We start from the raw sequence: 13,369 nt of genomic DNA on the forward strand, positions 1-13,369 counted from the left end.
CGGCCAGGGCCCCCCAGCCCTCTAAGTGGACCCCCAACCTGGACTCGGCCGCCAAGGGATGACGCACGTTGACTCAGGCGGGTCAAGGACGGCGGCCCCGCCGGCCCCGCGAGCCAAGGTGAATCGATGGTGCTCCGCTGCGGCGGCGCAGCTGCTCTTCCCGCCGCCTGGCGAGTCCAGGGCTCGCGTCTGCAGCGGGCCTTCCCCGCTGCTCCAGACACACTCAACACACACTCACACTCAGCCCCCAGCGAACCCTAGATGTGGGAAAGGCCCACATCTACCTTCCAGGTGCTCGCCACCGGTCACCGCCCAGAACTGCCTTCCTGAGACGCCAGAAGCCGAGACACACACCTCCAGACGCTCCAGACGCCCCTGCACCCGACCCCGCCCCAGCCCCAGCGCCCAGCCAAGCACCCCAGGCGCTGTAAGATAAGGGGTGGGTTTGTTCAAATCCAAGAATGAGAGGTTCAACAAGGTCAGTCGTCCTGCCAACATATTTATTTTATAGACAAGTTACTCATTTTTTTTTTTTAAAAACACATTTTGGCCATTTTTTTTTACAGTTAACAATTATATATACACACGTTATAAACATTGTTTAATATAAAACATATCTACAATCTACTTACATTTAATTAACCTGCTACTTCTAGTTCATCTGTGATTAAATTTAGTCACTGATGAGTCAGTTTCTCTGCTTGAACTGGACTGTACTATCCCCTTAACACTTCAGTCAAACAGGTACTAAGTGATAGGGCAAAACAAGCATTTAAGGATTAACAACTATGTATATCTTTATGAAAAAAGATACATACATCCCCGAGACAAGAACTCAGAGATAGCTTTGGATTTAAGGCAATACTATAAGAATGTAATGTGTAAGTAACATTTTCTTTAAAATATTCCAAGGCTGCCTGAATTGGGGGCCCCCTTTCCAAGGCATACCTCTGGATCTGGGATGCTCCTTTGCTTCTCCTTTCACTAGGATGTAGAAACCGATTATAGAAAAGCCATTCAAGAAGCTCCTATTAAAATCTTTAAAGTTATAACTTAAAAATTTAACCAAAAAGTTCAAAATTACTTTTTATAAATAGAAAAAACAATTTTTTTTTTTTTAAAAAGGGGGTGAATTTAATCAGGGACGAGTAAATCATTCAATCTAAAATCAGTATACAAACTATTTAAGTCAAAATTAAGGTTTCCATGTGAGTTTGTTATTTAGTCAGTGCACCAAATATTTTAGAGATTTCCAGAATACCAGAAAATTGATTCTCTCTCTCATATAGTTTTCAGGTTCATCCAAGGAGATTTCCTGTAGCAAATCCCAGTTTTCCGAACACACCAATGTCAGTGGTCATCATCCAGCATTAAAATAGCCTTTATCGCCCTCAATGTCCACTTCCTGATCAGAATCCTCTGAAATCTCTGATTCAAGGTCTTCCTGGGAGACAGGGGAGGGTGAACACTGAGAGCTATCCAAAGCACCTTTATTCTGTTCACTAGGCAAGTCTTGCCTCTGGTCGCAAGAATTGTCCAAACTTTCCAGTTCTTCTTTTTTATTGTTTTGAGGGTTCTCCTAAAAAGAGGATGAAATGGAGATTGGTGGGATGATGAAATATGGAGAAATGAGAGATATAAATCAAATATCTTTTCATCTTCCATCATCTTTTTTAATTTTTAGTTTATCAAGTGCTTTCAGGTATAATATTTTTATTCAGAAAATACATAGTTATGCTTCTTTCTCACTTGGAAGGTAAAGTTCCTGTCATATCAGAGAACAATTATACTCTTCTTGCCAGATAAGAACAACTAACCACAAATATAACTGTAAATGTACTATGTCAAATGAATACTTAACTCCAGCCCAGACCTATGGTATCAAGGTTCTTAAAAGTTTAGGAAGAAAAAGAAATCAGATAACTACAGATACACACCATCTTTATTCTTCAAATATTTAAACCTTACCAATTAACAAAAGTCTTTTAGACATTTAAAAAATATGAATGCTAAATAATGCATTAAGGATAAAGTCTCAAAATTATTAGACTGAATTGTTTTTTATGCATTTTCTGGACTAAGTTTACAAACATATACACACATAAATATGTATAGCAAGTTACATAATCATGGCTAAGAAAAATGCAGAATTGGAAGAATGTTGCCAATTGAAAAGGGAGACAAATATAATGTACTTAAAATCTGGAGGAAATTTCTTGAAAATATTCCCTTATTACATAGAAATCACTATTTTTAAAGTCCCTGATAAACTACCTCTGACCAAGAGCTAAGTAAGTTAGTAAATTTTTAATCCTGTTTTTGTCTAAAATGCACATAAATACTAAGGAAAACTATGATATACTGCTAAAGTTTTTTTTTTTCCTAAAGCAAGACTACAGAATAATAGATTTACCAAGCTTACAACTATGTGATAAGTTACAAGGCTCAGATATTGAGAGGAAACTCGAAATTTTAAAAATTGTGTTAGAATAATGAAATTATAGGAATTTTGTTTTCAAGTGTTTTTTATAACATTGTTTTTAATGGGAAAGTTATGACTGCTAAATTTAAAAATGCATACTGCTTTCAATTTCCCTATCCATTTAAAAAAATTTTGTTATAAACTAAACTACTAAGTGAAAAATTCAGCATTTGTCAGATAACTTTGGAGAAAATATCAGGTTAGGACATCAAAAACAAATCTTTAGCTCTAAGTCAACAGAGCTTCTTTAAAAACTGAATTAGCCTTTACTTTTTATCACATATTACGTAACAAGGTCACTGGAAGAAAGATTGTTAGAAAGTTTATGCTACTTTCCAAACAGGCTTGGATAGTGCTGTTTTTATATTCATTTTAAGAGCTAGAATTAGAGGGAAAATAATTTTTAAACTCTTTGATATTGAATTCTTCTAAAAATCAGTGCAAACAAGACTTAAAGGTGTTTATTTCCTTATATTTACCCTTGAGCTCTGCCTGGTTTTATTATGGCTGTGTAAATAAAAGAAACAATTTTCTCCCAAAGATAACTGCTTAAGTCATTTACTGTCAATTACTTTATCTTTCCTGCGTTAATTAGATAAACAACATATGGGGTTTATAAAACAATTAGCTGGGAGTTTTACTAGCCAGTGTGTGAAAACCCAAGCATAATTGATATAGGAACTGCATTAGGTGCTTTTAGCATTACTGCCGCCTGAACAACTCATCCTGAATTTCAGCAGGACTATTTGCCTTTTTAATCAAGGTGAAGAGGTTAAATAGTCCCTCAAATGACTTTTGCATACAACCTACAACAGGCCCCGCATTGAGATAACATGGTAAAAATATTTATTTCCATAGAAACAGAACCATGTCAATACCTGTTTTAGTCTTCTCCATTTAGCCCGTCGATTCTGAAACCAGGTTTTGACCTACAGAAAAGACAGAAAGAAAACTTGCCACAAGTCCAGAATCCCGAGGGACCTGGGGAGGGAGAAGTTCAGGAGCTTCCGAGCCAAACAGCTGCCGGCGGCCTCACTGTCTCTCTTCGGCCCCGAGACCCCGGCCCGCGGCCCGCGGCGCGACTCACCTGCCTCTCGCTAAGCTGCAGCATCTTGGCCAGCCGCTTCCTCTCGGGCGGGGAGAGGTATTTCTGGGTCTCAAACTTCTTCTCCAGCTCGATGGTCTGGTCGTTGGAGAACCTCACCTGGCCGCCTTTCCTTTTATGCAGAGGCCTCTGCAGGAAAGGGCTCCAGAGCAGGGGTTTGCCTGCGGGCCAGAGCGTCTGGGTTAGAGGCGGCCCCGAAGCAGCCCGGCCCGCACTGGGGGTGACAAAGAAGGGGAACGGAGGCTTCTGACCATTCAATCAGACACATTCACATACACCCGTTGAGACCCGGACCCAACAGGCTCCCACCAATACACATCACACCCCGAGACCCAGGAACATCCAAAGTCACACACCTACACTGCATATGCACGAAGATCACGTTCATATGCCCACACACCCACACACCCATCACACCCAGGGCTAGATACAATCATTTTGATCCCCCAAAGAACATCGACTACAGGCTGAGCTTAAAATACCATAACCTCTTTAACCAGTGGCTCTCAGAATGTATACACAACTAACTTTTTTAGCCTAGAGGACCTGCAGAGGGGTCCTCTCCCTTGGTGAACCATACTTTCCAAAGACCCGTGTGCGCGTTACGTTGGGGGGAGAGGGTCTGTCACACTAGCCAAAGCGTCGCTGCCAGGGGCCGGCGGTCTCGCCACCAGGGAAGCCCTCTGGCTCAGGCGGTGGATGTCAGTGGAGCTTCCAATCCTGGCCGGAGGGCGCAGGGCCCCCTCTGATTTCACACCCGGCCGGCGGGGGCGGCCAGTTAAAGCCACCCCGTGGGCTATGGCAACATTTCCGCCAATGTGTTTCCTGTTGGTCTATCTCGAAAAACCCTTTGCTTCCTCCTGCGTAGTCCCGAGGAAACCCAGGGCGCGCTGCGTGAAAACGTTTGCCCCCAGGCTCGCCCGACAGAGGGTCTCCCTCCGGCCCCAGCAGGCGAACAGAGCCACAACGGGCCTGCAGCATCAGACCTTCGAGGATGGAATAAAAAACACAGTAACTTAAAAAAAAAAAAAACACACACACACACACACACTAAAATATAATTCCCCCGAAAGTCTCTAGAGCGATGAGAAGGGAAGGTGGAGAACTGAACGAGGGGCCACACCATAATACTGATTACACTAAAAAGTCAGTTAATTAAAATGTCAGTTATCTCCAGGGTGCCTACATAAGCTGCCAATAACACAGAGTAGACTTAAAAGCCTGGTGGGCCAAGGCAAGGAGTCGCGTTTTCTGTACCGGAGGCTTCAGAAGCCCGGAGGCCCCAAGGGCCACGGGGCGCGGATCACAGGTGGCTCATTTCTTAGGCCGCGCACTGAGCGGACACGTCCCGCAAACTTCGTTCGGCTAACGTTCCCTACTCCAAAGACGGGTGGTCAGTCAGTCCGTCTGTCCGTCGGTTTGCAGGTCTGCGCTAAACGCTTTGAAAGCGGGCAATGGTTTGTTTTTTTTTTTTTTTTTTTTGCGAGATTTTGCTTACGTCAGGATTCAGACTGGTGCAAAACAGCCTCAAAAAAAAAAAAAAAAAAGGAAGCAACTGGTTATTTTAGCTGCCATAAAGTCACATCCCACACAGAGGAAATGAACAATATCAGAAAAACGGATCCCGGCTATCAGAAGTCGAGTGTTTCCTGAATTTGTCTGTATTGAGGATGTCGATAAAATAATCAGCAGCGTGCACTACTCCGGGGGAAGGGTCTGCTTCATGCAGCCAGGAAAACACTTAACAGCTTCTGAAACCAGATTTACTCCTATCGAGAACTCAAGATTTCCTGTATGAACGGAAAGGGTCAGGCTCTTTCACTGCACAAGCTTGTTGTGCCAGGTTCAGTCCCGTAACCACCCGGAGCCCGACAGCTATCCCTGCCCCTCAGGGGCGGCCGGAGGCACTTTGGCACTGCCTTCCCGGTCCCTCCAGCTAAGGGAGCCTCCCAACCCCCGGGAGACAAGCGCCCCCAAGGCTCCTTCGGCCGCCGGTCCCCGCGGCAGCGCCGGCGGTGTGGCCCTGGCCCGCGCGCCCCGACGCCTGCAAGGTGCAGGAAAACTAATCTGAGTCATGGTGCGGTCAGTCTGGGCTGCGCGCCGCCGGGGCGCGCGCCTCCGGTCCCCCGCGCGCGCCCGGCAGCCGCTTTTCAATCGCTTTTGCCTCAACTTTCTATTGCCTCCCCCTCCGCCCCCGCCGCCTCCAGGGCGCTGCCACCTGCCGGGTGGCGCCTTCCTCACCGCCGTCCCGGCTCGGCCCCGCCATGACCCCGGCCGCCTTACCCAGGGGGTCGTGGCGGAGCAGGGCGTGCGTGTAGTCGTTCACCGATCGCGGGAAGGGGTACAGAGGGCCCCCGAAGCCGCCGGGTCCGTAGGCGGCGGCCAGCGCGGCGGCGGAGTGGTGCGAGAAGGCGGGGTGGATCGGCGTGGGCTCGTACACCGGGGCCCGGTAGGAGGACACGAGGCTGGTGAAGGAGGAGTTGGGGGACGGCAGCGTGGGCGTGGGGGTGGGCGCGGCGGGCCCGCGACCCAGGATGTCCTCGATGTAGAACGGCGTCGGATGGGCTGGCTGCAGTAGCGGCGTGGGCGCGTACAGCGGCACCCCTACGGCGCCCGCCGCCGTCGCCGGCCCGGGGTGCGGGTACTGCATGGCTGCGCCGCGCTCCGGCCCCTCGGAGAGCTGCCGGCCCGCGCCGCGGCGCTACATTTATCCGCGCTCCGCGCTCCCGGCGATAGGCTCCGCCGGCCGCGGGGTGGGGCCGCGCTCTCTGGCCCCTTCCTGCCGCCGGGCCCTGCGGCCAATGGCGCGGAGCCCCGGGAGCCGCCTCCCGCCCCCACCCTTGGCCCGCCCCCGCCGGCCGAGCTCTCCGCCCCCGGGACGCGCTCGCTAGCTCGCCGCCTCTGCGCACCCGGCTCCCCGGTGTCCAGCCGCCGCAGACGCTCGGGGCTCCACGCACCCTGGCCCGGGACGCCCTCGTCGGAAGCCCAGGGCCGCGTCCGTCGAGCGAGGCGCGAGGCCAACAGCTGCCTGCAAGGCGGACTCAAGCGGCCCTAGCTTCGGCAGGGAGGCATCTCCGCCGAAACTCGAGGGCACTGGCTTAGGCACGGGCCCGCGGTGGCGGCAGCCGGCCCGAGCAAGGGGCTGCTGGACTCGGGCCCAGCAGGCGTGAGGCCACTGGCCCGGGCCGCGCCTTCGCTGGCCTGAGAGCACCCTCCCTTGTCGGCGCACTCCCTGGAGTAACGGTAGCACTGGCTGTGGCCCCGGGCATCTTCGGAGTGCTCGTAGCGGGAGAGTGCCCTGGGTTCCTGGGGGAGCTCCAGAGAGAGAGAGAGCGAGCCACGGCCCTTGCCTGCGTCCCTGTGGGTAAGGACGAGTAGACATCAGGTGCTCCGGACTCCGGCCTCTCTAGCCCGTGTCACTCGGGGGCCCCGGGGACTCAACAACTTCCCCGGGGACGCTGGTAGAAGTCCCTTCGGGTAGGGATCAAGGGAAGGCCGGGGTCTTACGGCGCCTGGCAGGAGCTGTGCAGTCTTCTCTGACCCCGTGCGAGCTGCTCCATGTCCCCTGTCCCCGGGTCCTGGGGGGTCGCAGCTGCGCGCAGTCCCGCTTTCCCGTTTTGCACGTGTTTTCTATTGAAGCGGCGACGCTACCCGGTGTGGCCTCGGCTCTGTGCAGCTCCACTCGCCTGCGGGGCAAGGGGGCATTTTCTTGATTGACGCCCTCCCGCGGTTGTCACACCTCGCGGTGAGCGGTTTCTGCTAAGGTCCTCCGTCAGTCGTGGAATTGGGAGAAAAAAAAAAAAAACAACTTCCCGGCTTTTTCTATTAAGAGTTTTTATTTACATCTTGGGATTATTTCTCCAACTGCAGCGGGACAGCACTAGGCAGAGTGGGCTGGAAGCCGGATGGCTTGAGTTCGAGTTTCAGTCCAGACTGTGAGCAACTACTCTGTGCCAGAAGTGAACAGCACAGATGTGGTTCCAGTCCTCGCAGTGGCAGGAAAAAAATTTTAACACAGTGACTTAGGTCTGCGCTAGGAGGGAGAAGTGGAGAAGTGCGCGATGACCCGAAAGCTTGTAAGAGAGGACATCTCCTTCTTGGGGGAGGGAGATGAATTACGGAAGGGAAAGGGTTCGCCAAGGAAGTGATGTTTGAAAAATGAGTAGGTGTCAAGGAACCTGGAGAGGAACTAAGATTTCAAGTCCAGAGAATATAGCATTTGAGTGTCCTCAGTACAGCTTTTCAAGTCACCGTCCCTGAGTTTTTCTTATCTGAAACATTTAGCATATAGCCTAAAGGTTTCTAATCTTTTGGGATTGGGATCCTAGGCATCTTTCAAAATCTGATGACAGACAGGAGCTACAAGATGATAAAGTGATAATACAAAGTGATAATATGCTATCATTTCAGTTAAAACGTTGACAGAAGGTAAGATTATTTATCTGCACCTTTGCTCTATTATGGAAACTGTCTCTAGAAGGATACACAAAAACCTAGTAACATTGGCTGTCTATGAAGAGAACAGTAGGGTTGGAGGGAGAATGTATTGTACGCTTTGTGACAGTTTGGAATTGGAGAATTGAACCGTGTGGATGTATATAAGTAGGTCCTTGAAGGAGTGGCTGATTCTAGGTTGGGACAGGAAAATACAAGGTGAGCTCCAGGCATCTTGTACCAAAAACCACAGAAAGAAAACAGGAACCAGCTTGAAGGATCTTCCACTGGCCAAACTTGGGGTCATTTAAGCATCAAAACTATGGATTAAGTTTATAGTATCACTGCCTATAGAGATACTCAAGGAGAGACAGAAAGGGATGGTAGATGGTAAAACTGGAAGAATGCTAGCTAACAAGTGATAAAAATCAGAAAATGTAATAATTCGTTCAACAATCACTGGACACCAAAACCATCAAGGGAAACATTGTTAAGGATGAGGATTTTCACAAGGTCTCATAGTGTCACCCCAGATTGATTGGATTCTGGATTTTTTTAAGCTATAAAGGACATTTAGGAGGATAATGGGCAAAAACTGAATAAGAATTGTATGTTAGATGACATCAGTAGTGTTCACTGTTTTAGATGGGGTATTGGTATTGCAGGTGAAATATCCTTATTCTGGGAGGCACAAGCTAAGGTACTGGGGTGTGAAGAGTCATGAAACCTACAAGTTACTTTCAAATTGATACACAAACATATACATATATGTATATGTAAAGATAGAGATAAACCAAATTGAAAAATTATCCATTTGTGAATTTAAGTGAAGAGCACACAGATGTTCATTGTACTAGTTTCAGCTTCCCTGTAAGTTTGACCTTTTTGAATATAAAAACTTTTAAAAAGTATGAATTTATGTTTAAAAATGAAAACACTCTCAAGTCTTTTTAAAAGACTTTGAATTATTTGTTAAATCTGCATACAAGTTTAGGTAGTGCATCCTCCTGGAAACCATCTGTGGCCAGCCATTTGCAAATCTTTGGTCTTTCTGGGGTCTGGTTTGATGTTGTATGCCCCACCCCACCCCCAAGTCATAATTCTCCTCACTAGGTGATGGGGAATTCAGGCAGGTGCTGGGAGACTGTGACATGAGGGGTATGTTCTTCTGTACCAAGGACAGAGATGGGATTTGGGGACAAAAAAAGAACAATGGTTATGTTAAAGGACTTCAGAAGTTATATTTGAGCCTTCAAAGATTGGGACCTCAGGAAACTAACCAGGTGATTGTGATTGTTATTTTGTCACAAAAATTTCCTCCCTCATCTTTGTTTTGCTCCTTTTTCCTGCCCCTTCTACCTAGCACATAATTGAGATTATTACTGCAATTCATTTAATGCCCTTACAGTAAATCACTAGTGAGCCTTCATTCTCTATCTTCATAAATAGTATGAGTTTATAGTTTATTCTGTACATGACTAAGCCACAAGCCAAAAAGATCTAAGTCTACAAGCATTCCAAAAATAAATATTAAAATAGTAGAGAAATAATCACTAATATAGAAAAAGGAAGCATCATTCCTTTCTTTGATTTAACCACAGATCCTGTGAGGTGATGGGAGATCTTATAAGGCATTGGTATAACATTCCAACTCAGCTACATAATCCTAACCAGCAAATTGAAGCACTTAATTCTGTTAAGCTATATAACACCACCTCTTCTAAATCCAGTCGTCAGATCCATGTTCATTTCACTATAGTTAAAAAAAAATTACAACCACATTTGTGAATGTCACATTCATTGAACTACATAATTTTTAATATCACTTGTGTAAGTTTTATAGTTTGTTTTATTGTTTTAAAAGTCATTTGGGGCTCTAAAAGAACTAGATTTTTCCAAAGTTGTCCTTATAATTTTCTTTCTCCCAGTCAGAACCAATAAAACAAAACTGTTGTAGCTATTTAATTCAAAATCTCTTGGAGTTTCAATATTTTTTCTCTGCTGGATACTAAAACCAATAAAGCTACATGAGATTTTAATTATATTCTGAATTTAAAAAGACTCTTTAAAAATTTGGCACCATTTATTTTAGCCACTACTATTGTGTGAGATACCAAACTTTGTAAGAAGAGAAGGTGGTTCTTAACCTCTAGTTTATCTAGGAACAGCTTTAGTAAAATTTTTGCAACTTATTTTCAATAACTAAATGTACATAGAAGTAAAACTTCAAAGTAACTATACCTTGAGAGCATGAATGGATTTTGTATAACAATGTAATCCCGTTTTTGCTTATACTAAAAGTTTTATTATCTTCAGCCATTGGAATGACTAAATCATTTAGTAAATCACATATTGAATCGTTGTATTATGTTTTATTTAAAATTTGACAATATCTAATTAGTTTTTTAGGGTTTTACTGACTTACAAGATGCAACTATGATCAAAAGAAATATTTTGTCCTTGTCATGAATAGGATCAGCGCTCTGGAATACACAGGCAACAGTCATCACGACGTTGCTTCAGCGGTGGTCACATTTCACATACTGTCATGTACTTTACATAACACCATAATGTGGATAAATTTTACCAACCATTGAGCTTTGGGTGAAGTTTATGATATTTATTTGCTCAGTTTAAAAAATGATGAAGAATTCAATAACAAAAAAGACAGAACACTATTTTTTAAATGGGAAAAGGACCTGAATAAACATTTCTCCAAAGAAGATACACAAATGGTCAATAAGCACGTGAAAAAATGTTCAATATCATTGATCATCAGGGAAATGCAGATGAAAACCACAATTAGATACCACTTTATACACGGTAAGATAGCTATAGTAATTTCTTTAAAAAAAAAAAGGATGTTGGTAAGAATGTATAAATTTAGAATCCTATACATTGCTGGTGGCTGTGTGAAATGAAGCCGCAGCTGTGGAAAACAATCTGGGAGTTCCTGAAAAGGTTAAACAGAGTTACTCTATCACCCAGTAATTCTACTCCTAGGTATACACCCAAGAAATGAAAATGTTTGTCCATACAAAAACTTCTACACAAATGTTCACAGTAGAAATATTCATGACAGCCAAAAAGTGTAAACAGTCCAGATGTCCACGTACTGATGGATGAATAAATGTACGTCAAGCAATGGAATATTATTTGGTAATAAAAGGGAATGACATACTGATGCAGCTACAACATGGATAAACTTAAAACATTTTGCTAAGTGAAAGAAGCCAGACACAAAAGACCACATGTATGTTTATATGAAATGTCCAGAATAGGCAAATCTGTAGAGACAGAAAGTAGATTAGTGGTTGCCTAGGGCTAAGGAAGTTGGAGGTAACTGAAGGGTGACTGCTAATGTGTAGTTTCTTTTTGAGGTAGTGAAAATGTTCTAGAAGTTATTGTAGTGATAGTTGTAAAATTTTGAGAATATCCAGAAAAGAAAATATTTAATGGGTGCATTATATGGTGTGAATTATATCTAAGTAGAGTTGTTACATTATTTTTTTTAAAGATGAGGGTATCACATGAAAAGTAACGTACCCTATAATAATTTTAACAAGAGCAATAATATCAGAAGTGACAGTTTGATATGTAATACAAACTTGTAGCTATTCAGCTAAACTCCCAGGCAATAGTCCTTGAGAAAGAACCAGAAATGATGAACCAGGATTCATGCTGTGTGGACCATGGGCCCTATCTATTCAGCGCGCCAACCTTTTCCCCTGGCCCTGTGTTCCTTCATTTGCAATCTTTTACCAGGCAGACGCCCTTCTTTCTAATCACACCCTAGAAAGGAGAGAAAGAGGAAGTTTATTACCAAGGAACCAAATAATCCAAAGAAAAAATTAAAGCCAGTTCACACTCTGGTTCTGATTTTTCTTTAATTTTCATGAAATCATTTGAGATCTTATGGGCACAAAATTCCACTGTCCTTAACTCTAAGGAATACTCTAAAGATTATTTTCTGAGACAAGGAAAAGGCAAGAAATTTCATGATTCCCAGACCACAAAGGAGTTGCAGGTCTTATTCAGCAGGACTGTGGGGTCATAGAGAAATCTTCAGTTCAGAGAGGTGAAGTGGAAACATTTTGGAAATCCTAAGTGTGGGGATCACTGAGAGCTGGGGTGAATGACCTCCTGGAAAATTAAGCGCCTTATGGTCAAGAAACTGTGAGCTGCCTACAGGCACTCATTCTCTTGCTTGGCAATGACCGTGTCTCAGATAAAACATAATCTGGCTTCCCAAGGACACAGTTTTCCCTCAGCTGTGAAATGGGCCTGAAATACTGAGTTGTTTCATAACAACTCATCAAAGAAGTCTGAAACTATTAGGTGAGGTGGGGAATATCAATTATGTGAAGTTTTGACCTAAAAGGGAAATTCCTGCCTGAAGTTATGGTCCCAAGAAACTGGTAACATCAGTAGCTTCAAAGGCAACTGCATGGTGGTGCAGACATAGGAGTGGGAATAAGAATGAGATTGGAAATGGCTTTAGGCTGTACTTTTGTACTTTTTGAATTGTGAACACAGTTCCTGAAACTGTGTCTGGCATGTAGTAGGTGCTCAATAGATATTTTTGAAAGGGTGAATGGAGTCAAACAAACATAATTTTTTAATTCAAGCTCTGCCATTTTTACTGTGAACTTTGGTAAGTTTCTTAGCCATTTGGGGGCTTCCCAGGTGGCACTAGTGGTGAAGAACACAGCTGCCATGTCTCAGGAGACATGGGTTGGATCCCCGGGTTGGGAAGATCCCTTGAAGGAGGGCATGGCAACCCACTCCAGTATTCTTGCCTGGAGAATCCCCATGGACAGAGGAGCCTGATGGGCTACAGTCCATAGGGTTGCAAAGAGTTGGACACAACTGAAGCAACTTAGCACACACTGACCTGGTACGTTCTCAACTTCCTTCTGTCTGAGAGGAGTAGAATAAATATTGCCTACCCACTCCAGTGTTCTTGCCTGGAGAATCCCAGGGACGGGGAAGCCGTGGGCTGCCGTCTATGGGGTCGCACAGAGTCAGACACGACTGATGCGACGCAACAGCAGCAGCAGTGCAAACAATAAGCACTGAAGAACTTAGTTTAGCCCATCTTTCCTTCTCCCTCAGTGAACACAAGCAATTTTTGGTTGATTGATTTTTAACCTCATAAATTATGCAAAATACTATTTGCATGGCTTATGTTGAAGAAAAAGGGAATTGATAACAGAGGCAGGGCTATATATTTTCTAAATTGTTGCTAATTGAGGAAAGATCACTTTAATTTGTTCCTCTTCTGAGTTCAGGATCTTGGTTATTAGAACCTTGTATCACTCAGCCACTTAAGCTAAAAAGAGAAGAGT

General features: G+C 44.7%; 1 protein-coding gene across 1 annotated transcript; it reads right to left on the reverse strand.

The window, feature by feature from the left end:
• Window positions 1-479: 479 nt before the first annotated feature.
• On the reverse strand, window positions 480-6,279 carry HHEX (hematopoietically expressed homeobox). The gene is made up of 4 exons (XM_020869979.2): window positions 5,871-6,279; window positions 3,570-3,748; window positions 3,361-3,411; window positions 480-1,579 (listed from the first exon to the last, which is right to left on the reverse strand). The coding sequence occupies exons 1-4, from the start codon at window positions 6,235-6,237 to the stop codon at window positions 1,361-1,363; spliced, it is 816 nt and encodes a 271-aa protein (XP_020725638.1). The 5' UTR covers window positions 6,238-6,279; the 3' UTR covers window positions 480-1,360.
• Window positions 6,280-13,369: the final 7,090 nt, after the last annotated feature.

The sequence above is a fragment of the Odocoileus virginianus genome, unplaced genomic scaffold (assembly GCF_023699985.2).
Source record: "Odocoileus virginianus isolate 20LAN1187 ecotype Illinois unplaced genomic scaffold, Ovbor_1.2 Unplaced_Contig_15, whole genome shotgun sequence".
In the NCBI taxonomy this organism is placed as follows: Eukaryota; Metazoa; Chordata; class Mammalia; order Artiodactyla; family Cervidae; genus Odocoileus; species Odocoileus virginianus.

What these genes read in the sequence shown, in the direction of transcription:
- HHEX (XM_020869979.2), bottom strand. Translation starts at nt 6,237, where the DNA reads ATGCAGTACCCGCACCCCGGGCCGGCGACGGCGGCGGGCGCCGTAGGG. An exon ending in GCTCCGCCACGACCCCCTGG is followed by an intron (nt 3,749 to 5,870) that starts GTAAGGCGGCCG and finishes TCTGGCCCGCAG; the next exon opens with GCAAACCCCTGCTCTGGAGC. An exon ending in AATGGAGAAGACTAAAACAG is followed by an intron (nt 1,580 to 3,360) that starts GTATTGACATGG and finishes TCCTCTTTTTAG; the next exon opens with GAGAACCCTCAAAACAATAA.